The 20,107-nt window shown below is 40.6% G+C and overlaps 1 protein-coding gene across 2 annotated transcripts in view; it reads left to right on the top strand.

The window, feature by feature from the left end:
- LOC147162856 (latent-transforming growth factor beta-binding protein 2-like) overlaps window positions 1-20,107 on the top strand; it is a 95,286-nt gene that overhangs the window by 69,782 nt on the left and 5,397 nt on the right. For both annotated transcript variants that reach the window (XM_086094738.1, XM_086094737.1), the window contains 15 exons: window positions 742-867; window positions 1,261-1,386; window positions 2,287-2,412; window positions 3,569-3,688; window positions 3,774-3,899; window positions 5,889-6,011; window positions 7,108-7,236; window positions 14,142-14,270; window positions 15,737-15,871; window positions 17,281-17,472; window positions 17,783-17,875; window positions 18,105-18,233; window positions 18,770-18,910; window positions 19,168-19,341; window positions 19,435-19,713. In XM_086094738.1, coding sequence (XP_085950864.1) covers window positions 742-867; window positions 1,261-1,386; window positions 2,287-2,412; window positions 3,569-3,688; window positions 3,774-3,899; window positions 5,889-6,011; window positions 7,108-7,236; window positions 14,142-14,270; window positions 15,737-15,871; window positions 17,281-17,472; window positions 17,783-17,875; window positions 18,105-18,233; window positions 18,770-18,910; window positions 19,168-19,341; window positions 19,435-19,713 — 2,148 coding nt within the window. The remainder of the gene's footprint in view (window positions 1-741; window positions 868-1,260; window positions 1,387-2,286; window positions 2,413-3,568; window positions 3,689-3,773; window positions 3,900-5,888; window positions 6,012-7,107; window positions 7,237-14,141; window positions 14,271-15,736; window positions 15,872-17,280; window positions 17,473-17,782; window positions 17,876-18,104; window positions 18,234-18,769; window positions 18,911-19,167; window positions 19,342-19,434; window positions 19,714-20,107) is intronic.

The following is a 20,107-nucleotide window of genomic DNA, read 5'->3' as shown; positions in this document are numbered from 1 at the left end:
GTTGGTCACTCAGCACTCATCGTTAAAGGGGAAGTCAATCTTAAACATTTCTTGACAATATGTGACCTCACTAGTCCAAACGTGATATTCTGATTAATTTTACCTTTGTGGAATTTGAGTTATGCAGCAAAATCCAGTCGTTTTTATCCATCTCAAGTGGCGGCCGTTTTGTCACTTGCTGTTTTCTGAAGCTGAGCAGTGATTGGTTGTTACCTGAGATCTGAGCAACTGTGATGTCATTGTCACTCGACAGCAAGTAGCAAAATAGCCCCTTTCTGATATTGATAAAAACAGTTGGCGCCTTAGGCCCTAATAGGTTAACCCATTAAGACCTAAAGCACCTGGCAAAACATGCCTCTAAAAGCTATGGGTGACTTTTGACTTTTGGTTGTTACTTGAGACATGAGCAACATTGATGTCATCTTCAGTCGACAGCAAGCGACAAAATGGCCGCCCCCTGAGATGGATAAAAATGGCAGGATTTTGCTGCTTAACTCATATTCCACTAATGCAATATTAACCAGAAATGCCATATTTAGACTACTAGGGCTGCATAGAACACATATTATTTTTTATTTTTGGGGGGGAGGTGACTTCCCCTTTAAGGGATCCACGCATAGCTTCACGTGTCTTATCAATGCTGTAGAAGATCTGTCATGGTGAATTAGGTGTTTTTGTTGGCGGCGGAGATTCCCCTTCTTCTCTCGGGAATTTCTAATATCCTGTGTTGTTTCGTGCCAGAGATTGACGAGTGTGCGCTGCCCACTACATGCCCCCGGGGAACATGCACAAACACAGAGGGTTCCTTCACATGTGTCAGCTGTCAGCCTGGTTACAAAGTCTCCGAGGATAGACAGCAGTGTGATGGTGAGACTTTTGGCTTCCTGGATGCTGTTTGTTTACTTGCGCACAGATGTGGACTTTATATGTCAATGCGCCGTTTCCTGGGGTTCTATCTGGTTCAGGTTTGCCGATGCAACATGCCACATCTCTCAGACATCACATCATAGCTGGCTGATCAAGCCCATAGCCTCGAGCACTGATTATTTAACTCGTGCTCAAAACAAATACACATCTGTCTCAAAATAGTGCATTATGTCAAATACTCTTCAGATAACTCAAGCAGGAAGATACACGTGTTGACATTTCCTAGCTTCACTGACTTTTAATTTAGCTGATTTAAACCGGCAGGATGTATTTGTTTCAAGCCAGAGATGGCAATTTGTGTTGTGACGTGTCCATCCATGTATTTGTGTACAGATGTGGACGAATGCTTGGTAGCTAACGTGTGCCCAGGCCAGCTGTGCTCAAACACCCTGGGGTCTTATACCTGCAGGAGCTGCGGATCCGGCTTTCAGCTGACTGCGGACGGTTATGGCTGCGAGGGTAAACCTGTATACTATTTCATCTTGGCTCGTTTATGTTGTCATCGTAGTAATTATCTAACTGGATCTAGGCCATGATAAAATAAGATTTACTTAAGACCCTCAACATGATTACAGAGGAACTTTACTGTATGGCTTATTATAACATGGCACGGTTTACGAGATCAATGGAATACAACGTCTGCATTGACCAATCCAGTGAGGTTAGCTTTGCTGTGACTTCATGAGAATGAGAAAACCGGATGATTGTTTAATTGAAATGTGGCCTCGGTTATTCACATATACTGTTCTGTGTTTTTTAATGGAAGTGGGGATCTTGCCCGAGAGGATGATCCCCCACTGATGTGTGTCTCTGCGCTGGGAAAAAGTTTCACAAAACAACCCCGGGTCCAAGTCAGCCTCTGATAGGATTTAAATGATATGATGGAAAATATTAAGGCCTTAATTTGAAATTAAGTCAACCGCTGTGCATCCTTCCTCAGTAAGCTCGCTATGTGGAACTCCCTCTGCTCACCCAAAGGCAAAATTGAGCCATCACTTAATGGCGGCCCACACTCTTTTCCCCCTAAAGAATATAATCTGTGCTTGTCTGTGGAATTTTTAGTGATCGCATAACAGCCATCTCAGTCACTGTTTGTTTATCCAGAAATTACACACCACCTGTAATAGCTTGCTGTTTTGCAGTCGATGATCATCTTGCATACTTATCTTCCCGTCCTTTTTAATAAAACAGTCAGTGCGATCAAATTAAGAGAGATTTACTTACTGCACCTAATGCTTTGCACTTAGGCTGAAGCTCACTGTGTCGTTAATAATATTAGCAGACAGCGAAGGTATAGCATTTCCACAATGTGGATTCTTTGGCCAAGATTATATCAACTTTTCTTCCGTTGTCGCTCAGATATCGATGAGTGCCAGAACCCAGGTTTATGTCCCACGGGCATTTGCACCAACACAGAGGGCTTCTACTCGTGCATGGCCTTTGACCCCGGCTTTACCGTGGCACCTGATGGCCTCTCGTGCGAAGGTATGTGATCATCTGCAGTGGCTGTGTTGTCATGTGCCGTACAGTACATCAGCCTGGTTGCATTATCTACGCGCCTCGCCCTGGAGGTCGTCAGTGGAGGCGCATCAAGAAAAACATATTTTGAAACCCAAGTTAACTGTTGTTCGAAGCAAAATGGATCCATTTCACTTCCTAAATCCCATGGATCAGTTGTTCTCAAACTTATTTTTTTTTACATCAGGTTAAACCACCATCATGACCTAAATAAACCGTAGTGTAGCCTTTTCATTAAAAAATAGCTTGATTTCATTAATATATATTTCACGTAAAAATTTACTTAAAAAGTGTACCGAGACAAATTTTTAATTTTAATGCCGTGTCGTTAATTTTGTGTCGTTTTCGGATGTGGATACAGAGATGACACTAATCCAACATTTATACAACTAAAAAAGTTCACATTTAATGAATTGATGGAGTTTAACCGCCTTAAAATAATGTACAAAGCCCATCATGCATGCAACATGCAAATCCAATTTAAAAAAGGGAAGGTGAGTACAAATTACGATATTTATCCAAACCTAAATACACAACAAAACAAAAAGAACGTTTTTCAAATCAAGGTGTCAGTTTGTAGAACAATCTGGATTATAAAACTAAATCATCTTAGTCTATTTGTATTTTTAAAAAAGGTATAAAAGAATAATTATTGGAAAAATATATGTAGCACAAGGTCATGCCGTTGAATTATTTTGTTTAATTGTCACATTGAAAGCGTCTTGACTGCTTGCTGTCATTTATTTGTGTTGATAAAAAAAAATTGTTAATCAGGGGCAAATATAAGTTTGACTTCTTTCTGTCCCCTTTCATTTCTTTTTTTTAAGAACGAAAGAAAATTTTGAATTGAATTGAATTGAAATGCCAGTGTTTTAAACTTAAAAATTAAAATACAACTGAAATGTACTTGGGCTCTAAACAATGAGTAACAATGATTCAAAAAGCAAGCATGTGCTTCACTAATTTCCAAGAGTAGCAATTATGTCAATGGGCACCCTGTAATGGGATGATTAGTACCAGAAACTCTTCGTTAAGATGACAGAACTTTTGGAAAAGAACACAGTGATCTCCAGCTGGTGAGACTATGTCATCATTATGCGTGTGTGTATTTGTTTGAACACAGATGGAACTGAATGTGAGGACACAGGCATGTGTGTGGGAGGTCAGTGCACCAAAGCCGTTGAATCCCACAGTTTGGCGTGCCCTGCTGGCCTCGAGCTGATCGATGGGACCTCCTGCGGAGGTATATGCATTGTAAAGCAAAAACAGTCAGCTTTGACTTACTTTGATGCTATGTCTTAAGTCTGTCCTTACATGTCATGCCGCAGATATCGACGAGTGTTTGACCGTTGCGGGGATCTGTGGAGAAGGCAGGTGTCTGAATACGGAAGGCTCCTATATGTGTGTCTGTCCTGAGGGATATAACACACTTGATGGGCGGACCGGCTGCCAAGGCAAAGTAACACACTATAGCAAAAACACGATACCAATTGTTGTATGACCTCCTTATTGGAATTCCTCATAGATCTTAGATCATAGATTTTAGGCAGTTTTGAAGCCTTCATTGCCTCATTTACAAGCTTGTTGCCACATACTACATACAGCAGGCTTAGTGTACGAGAATTTTCTATGACGATGAAGCTGTATTGTAAATATAATTTGCTGATATTAATGCAGCTTTCATTTCCTTGGAAGTTGTCAGCTCTTCTTATGTCACACCATTTGGCCTTTTCCCCTTTGCAAAAAAAACCCCACAACAAAACACACAATCCAGGGTGTACCCCATCTCTTGCCCAAAGTCAAATAGGATAAGTTCCATCTCACCAGTGACCCTAATTAGGATAATCACTATAGAAAATAGATAGATACATATACAGTATTGTTCACAATTGTAGGACTCCTTGTGGAATACATTGTGGTGTTCTAGTCAGGTCTGAGACTTCAGGAAATAGTACGTTAATTGCTCGTAACCTCCCCATCAATCTCACCACCGGCTTCATTTTTATATTATTCCAACCGCACCCAGTGACCAAGTCTTCATAGCGCTGGGGGAAATAATGTTGCTTTGTCATCCGTTATGGTGGACAAGCTTCTCTTTTCAACAAATTTGCTGTCAAAATAATTTAAAAGGATTTGACTGGAATGTTTGAATTGAAGCCGTGTTATTTCTAGTGTGTCTTGCCAATACAGTAAAGGGTGAAGTTAGATAAATGACGCCTGTGGGGATGGGCTGGTCCCGTGGTCCAGGCTCTTGTATTTGCTAGTACAACCCTGCAGAGAGTTGAGCGATGATGGCTCACTCCTTGCCTAGGGACATTACTCCCACTGAGGTCTTTGGAAGATTGTTATGCAAGCCTACCAGCCTCCGTCAGCTTCTTTGGCTGCCTGCCAGAGCAAATCATGGACACTGATTATCATATTAATCAGGTTGTCCCATATTTTCATTCATTCATCCATTTTTCAACAGTGCTGGCACAGACAAACCAGAATCCTCTCACATGGGTTTGTTTGCAGCTTTATAGTATTTGGTATTTTGCCATCATTTCAAAGCAGTTAGGGGTCAGTGTTTCCCAATCTTTATTGAGCCAAGATACATATTTTACATTTGAAAAATCTCACGGCACCCCACCAAACAAAGATGTCACAAAAAGTACTGTGTATATATACTGAAATAATAATATAATAGTTACTCAGTGTGAAATCAGGGCAAGTTTAGTTGAACACAAACCTGCTCGCAGGAAACCATGATGAATTATTCGGTTGTTTGAATGGCAACAGGTGGATACACAGTAGAAGTCAACCTTCAACATTTCTTGACAATAATGTTATATGTGACCTCACTAGTCTAAGCATGACATTCTAATTAATATTACATTTTTGAAATTTGAGTTATGCATCAAATTCCAGCAGTTTTTATCCATCCGAGGGGGCGGCCATTTTGCCGCTTAATGTCGATCGAAGATGACATCACAGTTGCTCAGGGCTCAGGCAACGGCCAATCGCAGCTCACCTGTTTAACTCATATTCCACTAACGCAATACTAACCAGAATACCGTATTTGAACTGCATAGAGGGCTGCATAGGACATATTATTTTCACACACAAAAATGGAGGACTGACTTCCCCTTTAATTTACCTTCAGCCATCTAGTTGCATTAATGTAGCACATTACTTACATCCTACTAAATTGTCAAGCTCACCATATTGGTTCATCAAATGTTTAGGAAAGGAAAAAGGATTCTTCCTCGCCTCCCATCTTGGATCCAACTTCCCTTTACAGCACGAGTTATGCTGTAATGCTGCAATTATCCACCATTGTGCCTCTAATCAAGCATGTAGCATTCATTATCAACACTTATGACTCAGAGGGAGCACTGAGTAGATTCAATGAGGTATGTTTTGTGATGGGTATGTAATAAATCTTGATTCTCTTTTTACCATAGATGTGGACGAGTGTAGCAAAGACAACGTGTGCACTCGGGGCCGATGCCTCAATACTGAGGGCAGTTTCATGTGCTTATGTGAGGCTGGTTTTAAGTACAGCGAGGACACTTCTGACTGTGAAGGTAATTATTATTATTTTTTTTATCTGGTTAAATATAGGTATTATTATTATAATGCAGGTGTATTTGATATTAGGATTTATGATTGTATCTTAGAACAGCTTTTGGTGACGTTTTGAACCACACACTAAATTTCCCTAGCATCAGAGGTGGCAAATCCAGGTGCAGAAAGTAAAAATCCTGCCACAGTTTGGCTTTAGGCTCAGGTGCTAGTTAGCTAGCTAGCACCCATGGTGCTCGTTTACCTGCTAGGGAGCAAGCTAGCTAGCTAGGACCCATAGTGCTCATTTAGCTAGCTAGCACCCATGATGCTCGTTTACATGCTAAGGAGCTAGCTAGCTCGCTAGCACTAAGGGCTAAAGCCAAACTGTGGCAGGGTTGTTGTTTTTTCTTTGCCACCTCTGCCTAGCACAGCCCCTCGAAGTGCCCAAGAAAAGTTTAACAATCAGTTTAAAATATAGCAACAAAAACTTTCACAAAATCACTCTTGTAGAAAATCATCACAAAAGTCAATTATTTTATAGCTGCAGAGAAGAGGTCAACTTCACTTTTCAATTTCCCATACTTGAGAGCATATGCCAGCGTCAGATATCTGATCGTTGCGCTACATTTAAAATGAAGCTTCGACGGTACAGCACAGTTGACCATGACTAATTTGTGATCGCCAGTGTGAATTGTCCAAGCCATTCTGTGGCATAAAAAAAGCGAGGGGTTCCTGAATGACATGTCTGGAGGCCTGCAAGTGTCTTTCCCCAAAGGAGTAGCGTGAATGACCCCATTGTGAGCAGGAGCCGCTTCTCCCTCCGGATCGTCTCCCTTTAGCTCCTTCACAAGTTCTTTGGTTGCTGTGATAATATTGTTGTTGGCCATTCCCCTTTGCCTGCTGCGTTCACTGAGGACAGCTACACCACAGGCTTCCTGGATGACTCCAGCTGCACAGCCACCACAGTAGAAGCAGAGGGAGGGATAGCTGTGTGTGTGTGTGTGTGTGTGCGTGTGTGTGCAGGAGGGGTGGGCGTGGGGGTCACATGTGGTTGCATTTGTGCCCCTGGTCTTGCCCTTTTCTAATCAACTGCTCTTTCTCGTTCTTTCTCGACAGACCAGAATGAGTGTAAGGAGTTTGGAAGCTCGGTGTGTGGTACCTGGCGCTGTGAGAATACTATTGGGTCGTACCGCTGCTTCATGGGCTGCCAGCCCAGCCTTGAGGGAGAGCACGCCACAGACTGCGGTTAGTGGTCAAACCACATGTAGTTAAAGGAATAGAGGGCACAATTTACCGCATTTGAGAAAAGACAGGCCGATTCGGAGCCCTTATGACTGAAGCGTAAGACCAGACATACTGTAAATCTTGAGTGTTTCGCCCTTCTTCAATGTATTATTTAGTTTGGGATAACCAAGAACAGTTTTGAATTTCCTTTCACACTTGTGAAGGGTATAAAAAAAAATGTGATTCATGACATGTGAAAGTGGGGTACAAACCATAGTGGTGTGATACTTGAAGGATACTGATTGCACTACATCCTGTCTATCTATTTTCTATAGTGCTTTTCGTCCATCATGATCGACAAATCGAAAGCTCCATGCCTCATCTTTAATTTATTAAACAGACTAAAGGGAATCTGTCACACATTTATGTATTGTTTCGAAATAGCCTATATTTTGGTTATTTTGAAAAATCTGCAACATCACAGCTATCTAATAAAGGTAATACTTTGGGATTTTTCACACTAAAAACGGTTAGGTAAAAAATGGACCGACCCAACTTTTTAAGTTATTAAACTAATTAAATTAATAATAATTGTTTTGCAATTTATTTGTTTGACCCAACTTTTTGGGTTAATTGAATAACCCAACTGAATTTGGTCAAATATGAACCCACCCAACTTTTTGACTTATTTAATTCAAAACTTTTGGTCAAATCAAATAACCTACAAAGCAACCCTGTTTGTTGGGTTGTTTTATGGGTTATTCAATTGACCCAATAAGTTGGGTCAAATTAATAACCCACAAAACAACAAATTAATTGGGTGAAAAATTAACTGACTCAACTTTTTGTATTATTTAACCCAATAAGCAGCCCAGTTTTTGGGTTGTTTGTGAGTTATTAATTTGACCCAATTTTTTGGGCTAATTGAATAACCCAAAATGTTGAGCTGGTCCCTTTTTGACCCAATTTGGGATATTTTTGACCCCACTGTTTTTAGAGTGCAGGATTTTGGGGTGCCCCTCCGCCCTGTATCCAACTGCAATAGATCCACCCCTGCACTCCACCTAAAACTGGAGCGAGTGAGGCCAGTAGCTCACACGAGTCTGGAGTGTGTCTGAAAAAGATGTGTTGAAACCTAATCATTGCTATTCTTATGATTGGGGAACAAGACTGTTAGCTTAGATGTCCACATACCTTCTGTGTCCTCTCTGTGGTTCCAGTTCACCTAGTTTAGCTGGCCGTGTTTGTGCATTTGCTACATCTGGGCCTCGCAGCTGTCCAACTACAATAGACGATCTCCATGACATCCAGAGTACACCGATGCTTGTGTGTTTACTGGCACAGACACCTTGGGTTTGTGATATTTGGGTTTCTTGCACAACTTTTGGATTTCCTCGCTCGCTCCTCCTTCTCTAGTGCAGGATTCATCTTTGTTACTCTCAGTGTAAAAAAAAAAAGGGGGGGGGGGGGGTTATGAGGTTTTTGAGAGATAAAAGGGCCAAACATTTATCTCATCCTTAGTTGGGATCCAAACAGTCATTGGAGAACGACAGGCGAAGATGGGAAAGCAGGCTGAGAGCATCCGAATGGAATGATGCTATCTGAACACAGATGGAAGCTGTCGGTGTTAATAGCGGCCAGTGTATGCATTCAGTGCAGTTAAATGTGTCATTGCTAATATGGTGGAACCTCAAGTCGACCGTCCTAAAGATCATACCATTTGGAAACCAACCACTATTTTCCGGGAAAAATATGCCTCAATCATGTGAGACTTCGAAACACTGCACAAGACTTTTAAGTACAATACATTTCTTAACCTTTTATAACAGTTTTTTTTCCCCAAACAGTTTTAGGTACAATTTCGCACTTAAATACATTTCAAATGAATCCTTAATGAAGTTATTTTCCTGTATTAAGTGCATTCAAACTATCCATCTTGTTACAATGGCTACATTAAATAATCTTTATAGATATAAACCAAATACACTACTGTATTTTAACCCCTTTAGATTCCAAAATTATTTTTGAAGTGGTACTTGGTTTAAAATTTGACAACTTCTAATCAAAAGGATTAGCTCCACGTGTGTTTTGCGTGTACATTTGTATGATTGTTAGGAATGTAAATGCAACACAAAATGATTAATCAATTGCCTGTACAGTTAATAAAGGTTTTATTATAGTGACAGTTTGACTATGGAATGATTATTACAAGTCAGTGGTTGATCAGCATCCCTGAGCGTAGTCTGTTTGACTTCTGAGTTTCCACTATAGAGAAACAGAAGCAACAAATATTGCAGAATCTTTTTATTCTGCTTTTGCCCAAAGGTGGATGTTTAAGTGGAAATACACCGCACTGAATCATAGTAAATCATAGTAACTTATGTCTGCCTCTTCCAATGCACTTTGGCTTGTTGTCTCTTGGGCACCATTAAAACCCTTTTTTCGGGATAAGCGTAGACTTATCGTCATCTTGCGAAAATGCTTACTTCCTCTACGGCATGTTTGCTTGAAAAAAATCATCATCAATCATTCAAGAGGAGGTCGTAACGTGCAGTTTCTGCATTGGGCGTTGCTTTATTTTTGAAAGGGCAGTACTTTTCTTTGGCTCTGTACGCTCTCTGCTTTTAGATTTATAAATCATAATAAAGGGGGGAAATATCTATTTTTGCTTGCAGTGGCCTTTTAGCCGCAAGTGTGCTTTTTAGGGGTCATTCAGGAAGCCCTGTCATGATGATGCTGTGCATAGGACCCTTTTGGGCATGTTACTGTGGAACCATATACATCCATGGATGTGTCATTGTTTAAATTTAGCACTGGGCTCATGAGTTCCCTCATGCTATATGCATTGTTTTTTAATAAGACCTGCCTAAGGGCGGGAATAGCATGCGGTCAAACCCATGTCAACCTTCCAGCCCAGTGAGAAAATTTGCCATGTGTATGTTTGGTTACCATGTCTTTATGCCCACATACTGTACTAAACTACACATTATTGCGATCTGATGTGGTCATTCCAAGATTGGAGATTGACGAAATGATCGTAAAGGCGCAGAAACAGGATTCCCATTATATGTCATCGTTCCTCATTCGTGCCCACATGTGAAATGCATATGGGTTCAATCAGGCTCAGCACACAATATAGGGGAAATGCAAGTTGCAGAACATCACTTGCTCTCATGCTAGTCTTACTGACTACCACCATTTGCATCAGATTAGCACATGGCACAGAGTTTTCGGAAACTGGAGGTGAGCGCCTTTTGGTCTTGCTTTGCCCCTCAACCTTATAACAGTGGATGCCTCACCTTCTCCCCTGCCTCATATTTTCCCTCAAGGCAATTTACACTTAACTGATTACTACATGGAAAGAGCAAGAAATGAAATCCCGCATCCTGCTGGTGTGTGCCGTTGTACCGCCAAAAAATAGGAATGCGATGGATTTAGGTGATAACGGCAGGTCAAGAAATGCTACTGCTAAGACGTCACAGCATTTTGGGGAAAAACACATTTATCGTAAAAATTATTGGGGTCTTGATGCGTTCGTTCATTCCGCCCAGGGACGATACTTTGATTGCATGTGGTTAGCAACACATTTTGTTCCACTTGAATGAGAAGCTTGAGGGAAACATTCCTGGATCCACTTTACCTTAATTCCTGAGAGAATATTAAAATAGTCTGAGTCGTGTACATTCACCAGCCAAAAGCACTTGATACACACGCACAATCCAGTAAGATCCAACACATGCTGAATCATTCTGTCTTTACAAAGAGTTTTTGATTCATATTGTTACGGAAGTTATTAATGTGGTTGTAGTTTACAGGGAGTCTCTAACCAAATCTTGTGGCCATATTTAAGGGTGGGAACATGAGTCTTATTATTATAGTAAATCTCATCAAATTTAAAAATGTCTCTGAATCGCAATAGCCTGCATTTATGAATATAGAAATTATATATTGTGGACATAAAAAGTCTACACCCCCCTGTTCAAAATGAGCCCAAGATAAATAATAATTAAATTTTTTCCACCATTAAAGTGACTTATAATCTGGACAATTTAAAAATAAATTGAAATAAATCCTTATAAGAAGTGAAGTAAAATAAAGAAATGACAAAATATGGTTGCAATGAACTAGTCCCATTCAAACCATAGCAGTCAACACACACCGGCCACCATTTAAAATGCCTCTGATTAACCCCACAGAAAGTTCAGCTTTCCTAGTATTTCCGGGCTTTGGGGTAAACTGGAATGACGGAAGCCTTATTTTACAAAGAAAAACACCCATTTTTCAAAAGCACACTTGAAATAACCCTAATGTGTGTGGGAAAACTTAGCCCAAATTCCAAAAAGTATGTTTGGCACAAACACAACATTGCTCATCACCAAAAGAACAACATACCTAAAGTGAAGCATGGTGGTGGCAGCATTGTGCTTTGGGGTTATTTTTCTTCAATTGGAAATGGGGCCTTATTCAAGGTGGAGTGAATTTTGAACAGTCCCAAATACTAGTCAGTATCAGAGGAAAATGTGTTCTAAAAAAAAGTGTTCTATTCTATTCTAAAACCTTCAATCTTATGCTGGCAAAGCAGGGGAAAAAATCACAGCAAAAGAACAGCAAAACTTTACTTAAGGTTAATCAAATTGGATTGGATCCTAGTTAACCAATCACAATCGCAAGTTGATTTGCCTGATGTTCATTCTAAAAATGTTACATATAAGCTTGGTAAGTTTACAGCTCGTTATATTATGCTGGCATCCACTATAATAAATAAAAACATGAGATATCCTCCCCCAAAAATTTCCATGTTGTTCTTATGTGGGAAAAGAGTCAAAATCAGTCAAAATTTAATGAAAATAAAAAGCCCAGCAGGAAAAATGCGGGTCTGAAGAGGTTACAAAACGGTTTATTTCTGAACAAAACCACGTCCCAGTTATAAAAGGGTGTACACTAGTGCGACTACATTATCCCAGTTTACTATTTTTGCTTCCTCTCTCAAAAGTCCTGCAGGTTGTAGATCTCATTGATGGCGGGAAATGTTCTAAAATGATTTATCTTTGTCTCATTTTTGCCCCACACAAATCCTAGCATTTGAACAGGGGTGTGAAGACTTTCTATATCCACTGTACTGTTCCTCCTTAAACTGCTATGAATGTGACGTGAATGCAAAGATGACATTGTCTCAACTCTCAAATCTCCTCTTGCTGCCATTCCAGTTCACAATCCAGCAATTTAGGTCCTTCTCAAGGTTTGCCTGGAAATGACAAGACAGCTTTGTCTCTGTTTTATTAGCGTGTGGGAGCTCTCCTCCCTGTCTCATGTTGTGGAAGCATCCAAGTGAGGATGAGCCTACCAGTAAGCCTGTGAAAGTGGTTGTCTGTGCTGAACGGGAAAACGGGACACCAGCCAAATGCTTTGCTCAAATCAGATGGGTTTTTGGCCCATTTTCCTTTCTTTCTTCAGGAGAGACTACCTTATGAGTCCTCAGGGTCAAAATAAAACTCGTGATATCAGGATGACACATCTTGAGAGTGAGTCATATAAGAGCACTAATGTGTTTATCGCGATCGGTAAAAATGTTACACAAATATGGGCATTTTTCTATGTTTGTAAGAAGCCTTCCTGTTTTCTAAGCCTAGTTACCATTAGTCATGGAAACTTTTAGACTGCAGCGTTCATAGGGGGTGCTTACAAAACTAAAAGGTCAACAGAAATCAAACTGATGGCAAAAATGATCGCTTTCTCGAATTTTAACTGTATGCTTCATCGCAAATGTTAAAAATATTCTGTCAAAACAATGACTAAAGATAAACTTTGTAATCAATTCCCAAGTGAACAGCCTATCCCGAGTATTCCGTTAGACGTTCTGCCCCCTAAAAGAGCACTAAACAACAATACAGTTTAACTGTCCGAAATGTGCACTCTCACCAACTAATGACTCAACTCAAGTCACAACTTTTATTGTGAAATGTAAAAGAAAACAAGCAAAACGATGCATCTAAGTCATTTATAGGATACCCCGTAACTAGGAAGGTATTTTCATGGCTAGTTAGTGACATCACTGTTGCATTAAAGAAAGGATGTGGCCGTCAGGCACAAGTGGCTTGGCTGCGTCCTGTTCACACAACCAACTGTGGACCGACCGCCAGCCAGCTTCTAGTCACAGCTTATTTTGCCGAATGTGGACGAAATGCATTTAATTACAAACAAGAACGCTTTGGAACATTCTCCTAAATTAAAAGAAGACAAAATGGATCAGACTTACTGATTTCAAAACACTTAAACCTCAATTTGTTCATTATGTCTCTTTAAGTATGTTTAGTTGCCACAACAACTCCATTCATTGAGGATTGTTTTCGGCCAAGAGAGCAGTGCAGTATTTTTTTGTCTTTTCTCCGATTCCTGCCTGACTCATGACAGGTTCAAGCTCTCCCGATCCCATGCTACTTATTATGTCTCTTGATGAATAATGAGCAATAAATTCAAAAAGTGATTCATGTTATCGGATATCGGATGTAGACACAAATTCGGAGTTCCTGAGGTGACAAGCTCCCACTTGTCTGTTGGGTATTTTTACTTGCAAATCTCAGTTGTAGTTCATCCCAAAGGTGTGTGATGGGATTGAGTGCTGTTCCACTTGTTTCCTGACAGCCGCTCTGGATTTACTTAAAAAACAATTTCACAAAATTTCCTTGAATTAACTGACAAACACTGGTGTTTGAAAAGTCTGTCACCGAACTGTATAATACAAATGTCCAACTTCTTTGACATGTTAGGAAGACTGTGGTTTCGCTTGTTATTGTAAGTCAAATTGGAATTGGATTGGATGTGATTTAAATGTCATAAAGGGACTTGTGTTTATTGCGTGTTCTGCTGCTGTTACATCTCAAACATTTAACACTGTATTCTTCTCTTTTTCTCAATTACCTTCACAGATGTTGACGAGTGCCTCAATCAGACCATCTGTGGGAGCCACGGCTTTTGCGAGAACACCGATGGATCCTACCGCTGCGAGTGCGATTTGGGCTACTCAAACCCATCCGGAGACACCAGCAAATGTGTTGGTGTGTACCTGTGCTGATTTATAAGGCAAACAGGCAATTGGGACTTTTTCATTGAAGTCTCATTCTACTTTGGAGGTTTCACTCTATTACTGATGTTTGCCACCAAAAAAAAATTTCCAGACTTTTTGCCACTTAACAGAAAGATTTTTCTTTGATTAATGAAGGATAAGTTCCAAAGCAAAATTATTGAAGTAACATGGTATTAAAATAGCTTAAAACTAGTGCTGTCAAAGTTAAAGTTGTAACTCATTGATTAATCACCAAAAAATTATCACATTAATCGTGTATTAACGCAGATTAATTACACGATTCATTTTGACTGGAGCTGATCCTTTAGCTTGACATAGAGGGTTACGTTAAAGGTAGCACAGGTGTCTAAGCAATAAACATAACTCCATGCATTAATGTGAAACATTTAATAAATATTTACGTATGACATTCAGAATATTTGTTCATGTCAAGTTATTGGGGTCTTTCTTTTTATTTTAAATTATGCAATTAATTAACTGATTAGAAAAAGAGGATGAGAATGTGCAGTTGATCAAAAAAAATAAAGATGTCCTCATAACATTAAATGTCCAAAGAATAAACACATAATAGGTGCTCTTCAAATTTGGCGGGCAAAAATGTTGATAAGCTTTTTTAATTAAGTGATTAATCGTGATTAACCAAAATTCTAAGATGTGATCAATCTAATTAAAATTTTTTTTATTTTGACAGCTCTTTATTTGAATGTTTTTATCTTGACAACTCTACTTAAAATGTATATTTTTTTAAATATTTGAGTAAATGAAAGCAGCATTTTTTTCCATTGGATAAAACATATTTTGCTTTATTTAATGTTATATTATTTTATTAACAAAATATAGAATAATTGGTACATTAACAAATATGTAATAAATAATGTAATAATTCTTCTGTTTTAATTCTTCACAGTGGTGAGCTATTTTTAGAAGGGACCCATAGGCTACTTATGTTGCCCTTGAGGTAACTAGTACCTTTTGGCACAATGTTTTTTGTTTGTTTTTGTTTTGTTTTTTAGCACAAGGCACATTAATTGACAAAGCAACAAGTCTAAGTATGCTGGAGTTAGTCTCCCCCTCCTTGCGCTCTGCTCACCCCTCCCCTCTCTGCTCAGCCGAGGGCGCGGGGGGGGGGGGGGGCACTGACCTCATTAGTATCATTAACTTCTGAGTGGTGGCTCATTTAGCAATCTCTGCAAGCAGCCAATCATATTGTACCCTGTTTTAAAAAGAAAAAGTGACATCTGAACCATGAATATGCAGGGATTCATTGTACAGCAACAATTTACTCAAATCAGTTCAAGAGATGACTTGTGTATTTCTCTGTCATCAAAGCATGAATAACCAACTTCCCCTGATACCGATATACTGTATGTGCTACTGGAGCACATGCCATTGTGTACATGCCTGATCCTTTTATTGACCTCGCGACCTCTCCCTCAGACGTGAATGAGTGCGAGATGAGCTTGGCGCTGTGCGGGGAGGCCCTGTGTGAGAACTTCGACGGCAGCTTCCTGTGCATCTGCCCCAACGACAATGAGGAATTTGATCCCATCGCCAGCCGCTGCCGCTCCCTGGGTAAGAGAACGCCGCGAGCGCCCACAGTGCCTCACCGGACTTAATTCTGCGTCGCATCGACGGGAGACGGAGTTTTCCTTCATTTAATGAGCCGTGTCTTTATTATCTAAACAACATGGGTGATGAGGTGGACGCGACACACTGCGTGTATTTTAGTGTATCTTTTTGACCTGGCTGCGTTCATTTGTTTTGCGGGCTAAGTGCTGCGGTTGGTTGGACGGCCTGCAAAATTTGTATGAGTCTAATCCCTCAGACAATTGATGCTGTAACTCCTTCAGTAAAGCCGAGCAAACTCCCCGAGGGCCGTGTTACTGTAGACACACTTTCCCACCAAGACAAACAATGATCGACTGTACCTGCCGGTAATCGACTCTGTGGGCAGCTCTTCTAAGATAATATCTCGGGAGCGCTTACCGTTATTCGGTGCATTGTGATTACACAAGAAAAGCACTTTGACTCATGGAAACATCATCACGTCCCCCAGTTTGGTCCGTGTACAGGAATTGGGCGTATTTACATTATTAAGCGGCGCGCCCTCGGCAGGGTTGTTTTTCCTCCTGCCCGGGCACTAAATCCCAGCTATGCCTCTGTGTACATTTTTGCCACATTCCACTGTTTGCTTTCGACGTGTGTTAATCAATCATGTGAACGTGAATGGTGTGTTGACTCACATGCCAGTGTTTCCATTTGGCTAAGCCGGCAGCTTATGGGCAAAATGCCTGAGCCCATGCCTGTTGGACAAATGACTGGGCTGAGCAGTGGCGGGCGAGGGTGATGCACCACCTACCAGGAGGCATGCAGACACGTTGACTCATAAAGCCACTTGACGTTGTTGCTGCGTGATCCTGGGCAATTATGCAGTGTGGAGCGTCAAAAGTTGAAAACATTTGGCATCATAGCATAATTGCCCATGTATGTCATTTTGAATGCTTGTTTTATTTAAAAAAAACAAAAAAACAAACAAAAAAAAAACAAGGCAAGAACACAACATAAGAAGAATGTAGCCTGCCCGATTTAACTTTTGCGGATTACTATCACGTAGATGACTGAAAATCTACACATGTTTATCCTCTAGTTTATCTTCTTATGAATATTGCAGAATCTTACTGAGTCATTTTGATGAATAAGGGATGGACAATTATGGGGAAGATAATAATCACGATTATTTTGATTTAGAAATCACAATTAATAAAATGATTATTCATTGATTTAAAAAAAAAATCACCTACTAAAACCCAACTACTCAAAACTATGATCATAGCCTTACGCCCATTCATCCCTTCACGTTGAACACTTTATTCTTAAACACTATTCTTTTTGTAAAGAATAAAATAACCTTGTAACCCTATGAAATTAAAGCCTCTTGCATTTTAATTATTCATTTACAAACTGTTTTTGTCCACCTGTAGTTGACACCGACCCAAAAGCCCCCGCGGCCCCCTCGTCCGAGGAGAGGAAGGAATGCTACTACAACTTAAATGACGCCAACTTCTGCGACAACGTCTTGTCCCGTAACACCACCAAGCAGGAGTGCTGCTGCACCGTGGGCACCGGCTGGGGCGACAACTGCGAGATCCACGCCTGTCCCGCTTCAGGAGGAGGTGCAATAAATCAATTAGGGATAGCCACTGGACTACCTGTATATTTCCCTAATTGGCTGTGTGGAATATTAACAATCAGTTTATCAACTCATTGTTTTATTTTAAATCGAACCAGAACCTCGCGGATGGGAGACGACCACTCTACCACGGAGCCATGCCGCCCCTTAAATTTTTAATTTGTATTAAGTACATTCCATTAGCTTCAAGATGCGATTCCACAGCATTCTCAACAATCAGTTACTATGCTTATCCTTAAATGTTTCCATGTTATCTTATCCGGTCAGTGATAATAGCACTATTTCTTTTCCAGATGATTATCACCAGTTGTGCCCTCATGGCAGCGGATCCATTCCCCTTCCTGCTTCCTCGACTCAAAGTCTGGCAGAACAGCGACTCTACATTGGTACTGATTTCATGAGCATCCCTAAACTTTTATGTCTTCCTCAACATTGGCAATGAATGTTTTATTTTCAAGCCAAATAAACAAACATAATCACTCGCCCCCTTTTACGAGGCGACCTCTGCCAAGGCTCAATAGGATGCATACCTGTCTTAATGCTATAATCACAGTGTGTCCTGTTTGCTAAGCCCTAAAACATCTTCTTCTTCTTTTTTCTCTCTTTTTCCTTCAGATGCAAATGAGTGTGAAATGTTTGGATCAGACATTTGTAAGAATGGACAGTGTGTCAATCTCTTCTCCACATACACCTGCTACTGTCGCTCCGGATTCTACTACGACAACGTCAGACTCGAGTGCATCGGTAAGAAAGCTGTCCTTATTTTTCAAGTCTGGAATCATAGTTGATCTCAATCACTGCGTTTCAGCTGTTAGAGATGATCGCTCTCGTGTGTCCCGTTCTATTGTTCTGACTGCTCTTATTGACACCACATGTCCCATTAGGGTTATTGCTTTCAGTCACAAAGCGCATGTTTGAACTTTTTGTTTTGGTACTGCATTCCTCTGTGCCTGTAAACAAAGCCAGAAGCTATTTTTATGCCATGGAATGAACAAATGTTTGAGATGATGACAATAAATTCATATCAAAAGGGACCAAACATTTTTACAATTAAAAAGGGAAGAGAAAAAAAATAAAAATTATTTATGGTCTATTTGTTAGCATGTCACTGAATGAAAATATTTGGGTTCCAATCTCAAACACAGTGAGATAGTGTCAAGCACATCTGCCTCACAGTTCTGAGGTTCAGGGTTCAAACGTGTGTGGAATTACACTGCGCTTTTTAAAAATATGTATTATATGTATTGTTTCAACATTCTCTTTCTCTCTCTCCCTCTCAGATTACGACGAATGTGAATTTGGAAACGCCTGTATAGATGGAGCATGCGTGAACACGGCAGGCTCCTTTAACTGTTTCTGCAGTCCGCCGTTAGTGCTGGACAGCACACGGCGGCGCTGCATAAGCGTCAACTCAACAGAAGGTATGAAATGCCAAAACTACAAACAGAAGAAAATATTATATGAAAATGAATGCTGGCCTGAGACTGCCCATAGTTGACTTGACAAAAAAACTGATAGACGGGATGGAGGATTTGACTTGAGACATGATGATGAGGTGTTATTCATATTTTACATACTGGTTAGATTAAAAAAATATATATATTATTTTACCTAATTAATCTTGATATTGAAAATTGCTGAATAGAAAGTGAATCTTCTTTTTTTTCCCCTCCCAAAGAAACAGTGGAGTCTAACGTCGATGTGCACATGGACATCTGCTGGCAGCGTTTAGAAGGAGACAACATGTGTTCGGAACCCCTACAAGGCCGCCGAACTACCTACACCGAGTGTTGCTGCCTCTATGGAATCGCCTGGAGTGGACAGTGTGCCTTCTGTCCCAGAAAAGACTCAGGTGCGACTCAGCTACGATAGGCACCCTAATGAAGACAAGCGGTACAGATAGATGGCAGGATGGACGTAATAATATTTAATTTTATGCTTTCAGAGGACTACGCAGTTATGTGCAACCTCCCTGTGAGAGGAGCTTCAGACAGCCTACGAGAGCGGCCGGGTTACGAGTACGGCGTGGACGGGCCCGAGGATCCCGTAGAATCCTTCGTTCCACCCTACTGGGACAACTACGGCGGTCCAGCGGGACCGTATGACGGTCCTGATAGTGTCCCTCTGTTCAATGACAACGATTACAGCGTCCGACAGCCGCCTGTGAGAGTCCCCGCCCATCGGCCCCGTGAGCACCAGCCTCGGCCGGTGGATTCCTTCTCTGGTGGGTGGTACGACACACTGGCCTTAAAGCAGACGTCATTCGTGACTTACGGGTGGTAACAGGTTTTTATTAGAACTGTATTAACACTGCATCATACAGAGAGATGTTTTCAATATCTTCCATTAGAGAAAGGCACAATATTAGAAGCATGCACTGTTATGTCGGCCATGTGTTTTTACTTCAGCAGTGAGATGCTGTATCCGTTTCATGAATCATTTTAGTACATTACGTGAAAAAAAATTATATTTATTGGGACACGTGGCACCATTGAAGAAAGTGTGTGAAAGTGTCCCATCCCAAAACGCTGTTTGATATGGCTAAGCTAACGTCAAGTTCTTCCATCCGGGCAAAATTTTGCACTCAAAGGCTGGACACATTTTGATTTTTTTTTTAA

The sequence above is a fragment of the Leptonotus elevatus genome, chromosome 14 (genome assembly GCF_054856555.1).
Source record: "Leptonotus elevatus isolate MCC_2025b chromosome 14, RoL_Lele_1.0, whole genome shotgun sequence".
Taxonomy (NCBI): domain Eukaryota; kingdom Metazoa; phylum Chordata; class Actinopteri; order Syngnathiformes; family Syngnathidae; genus Leptonotus; species Leptonotus elevatus.
The sequence above is the reverse complement of the archived record's forward strand: the minus strand, read 5'-3'. Positions and strand labels throughout refer to the sequence as shown.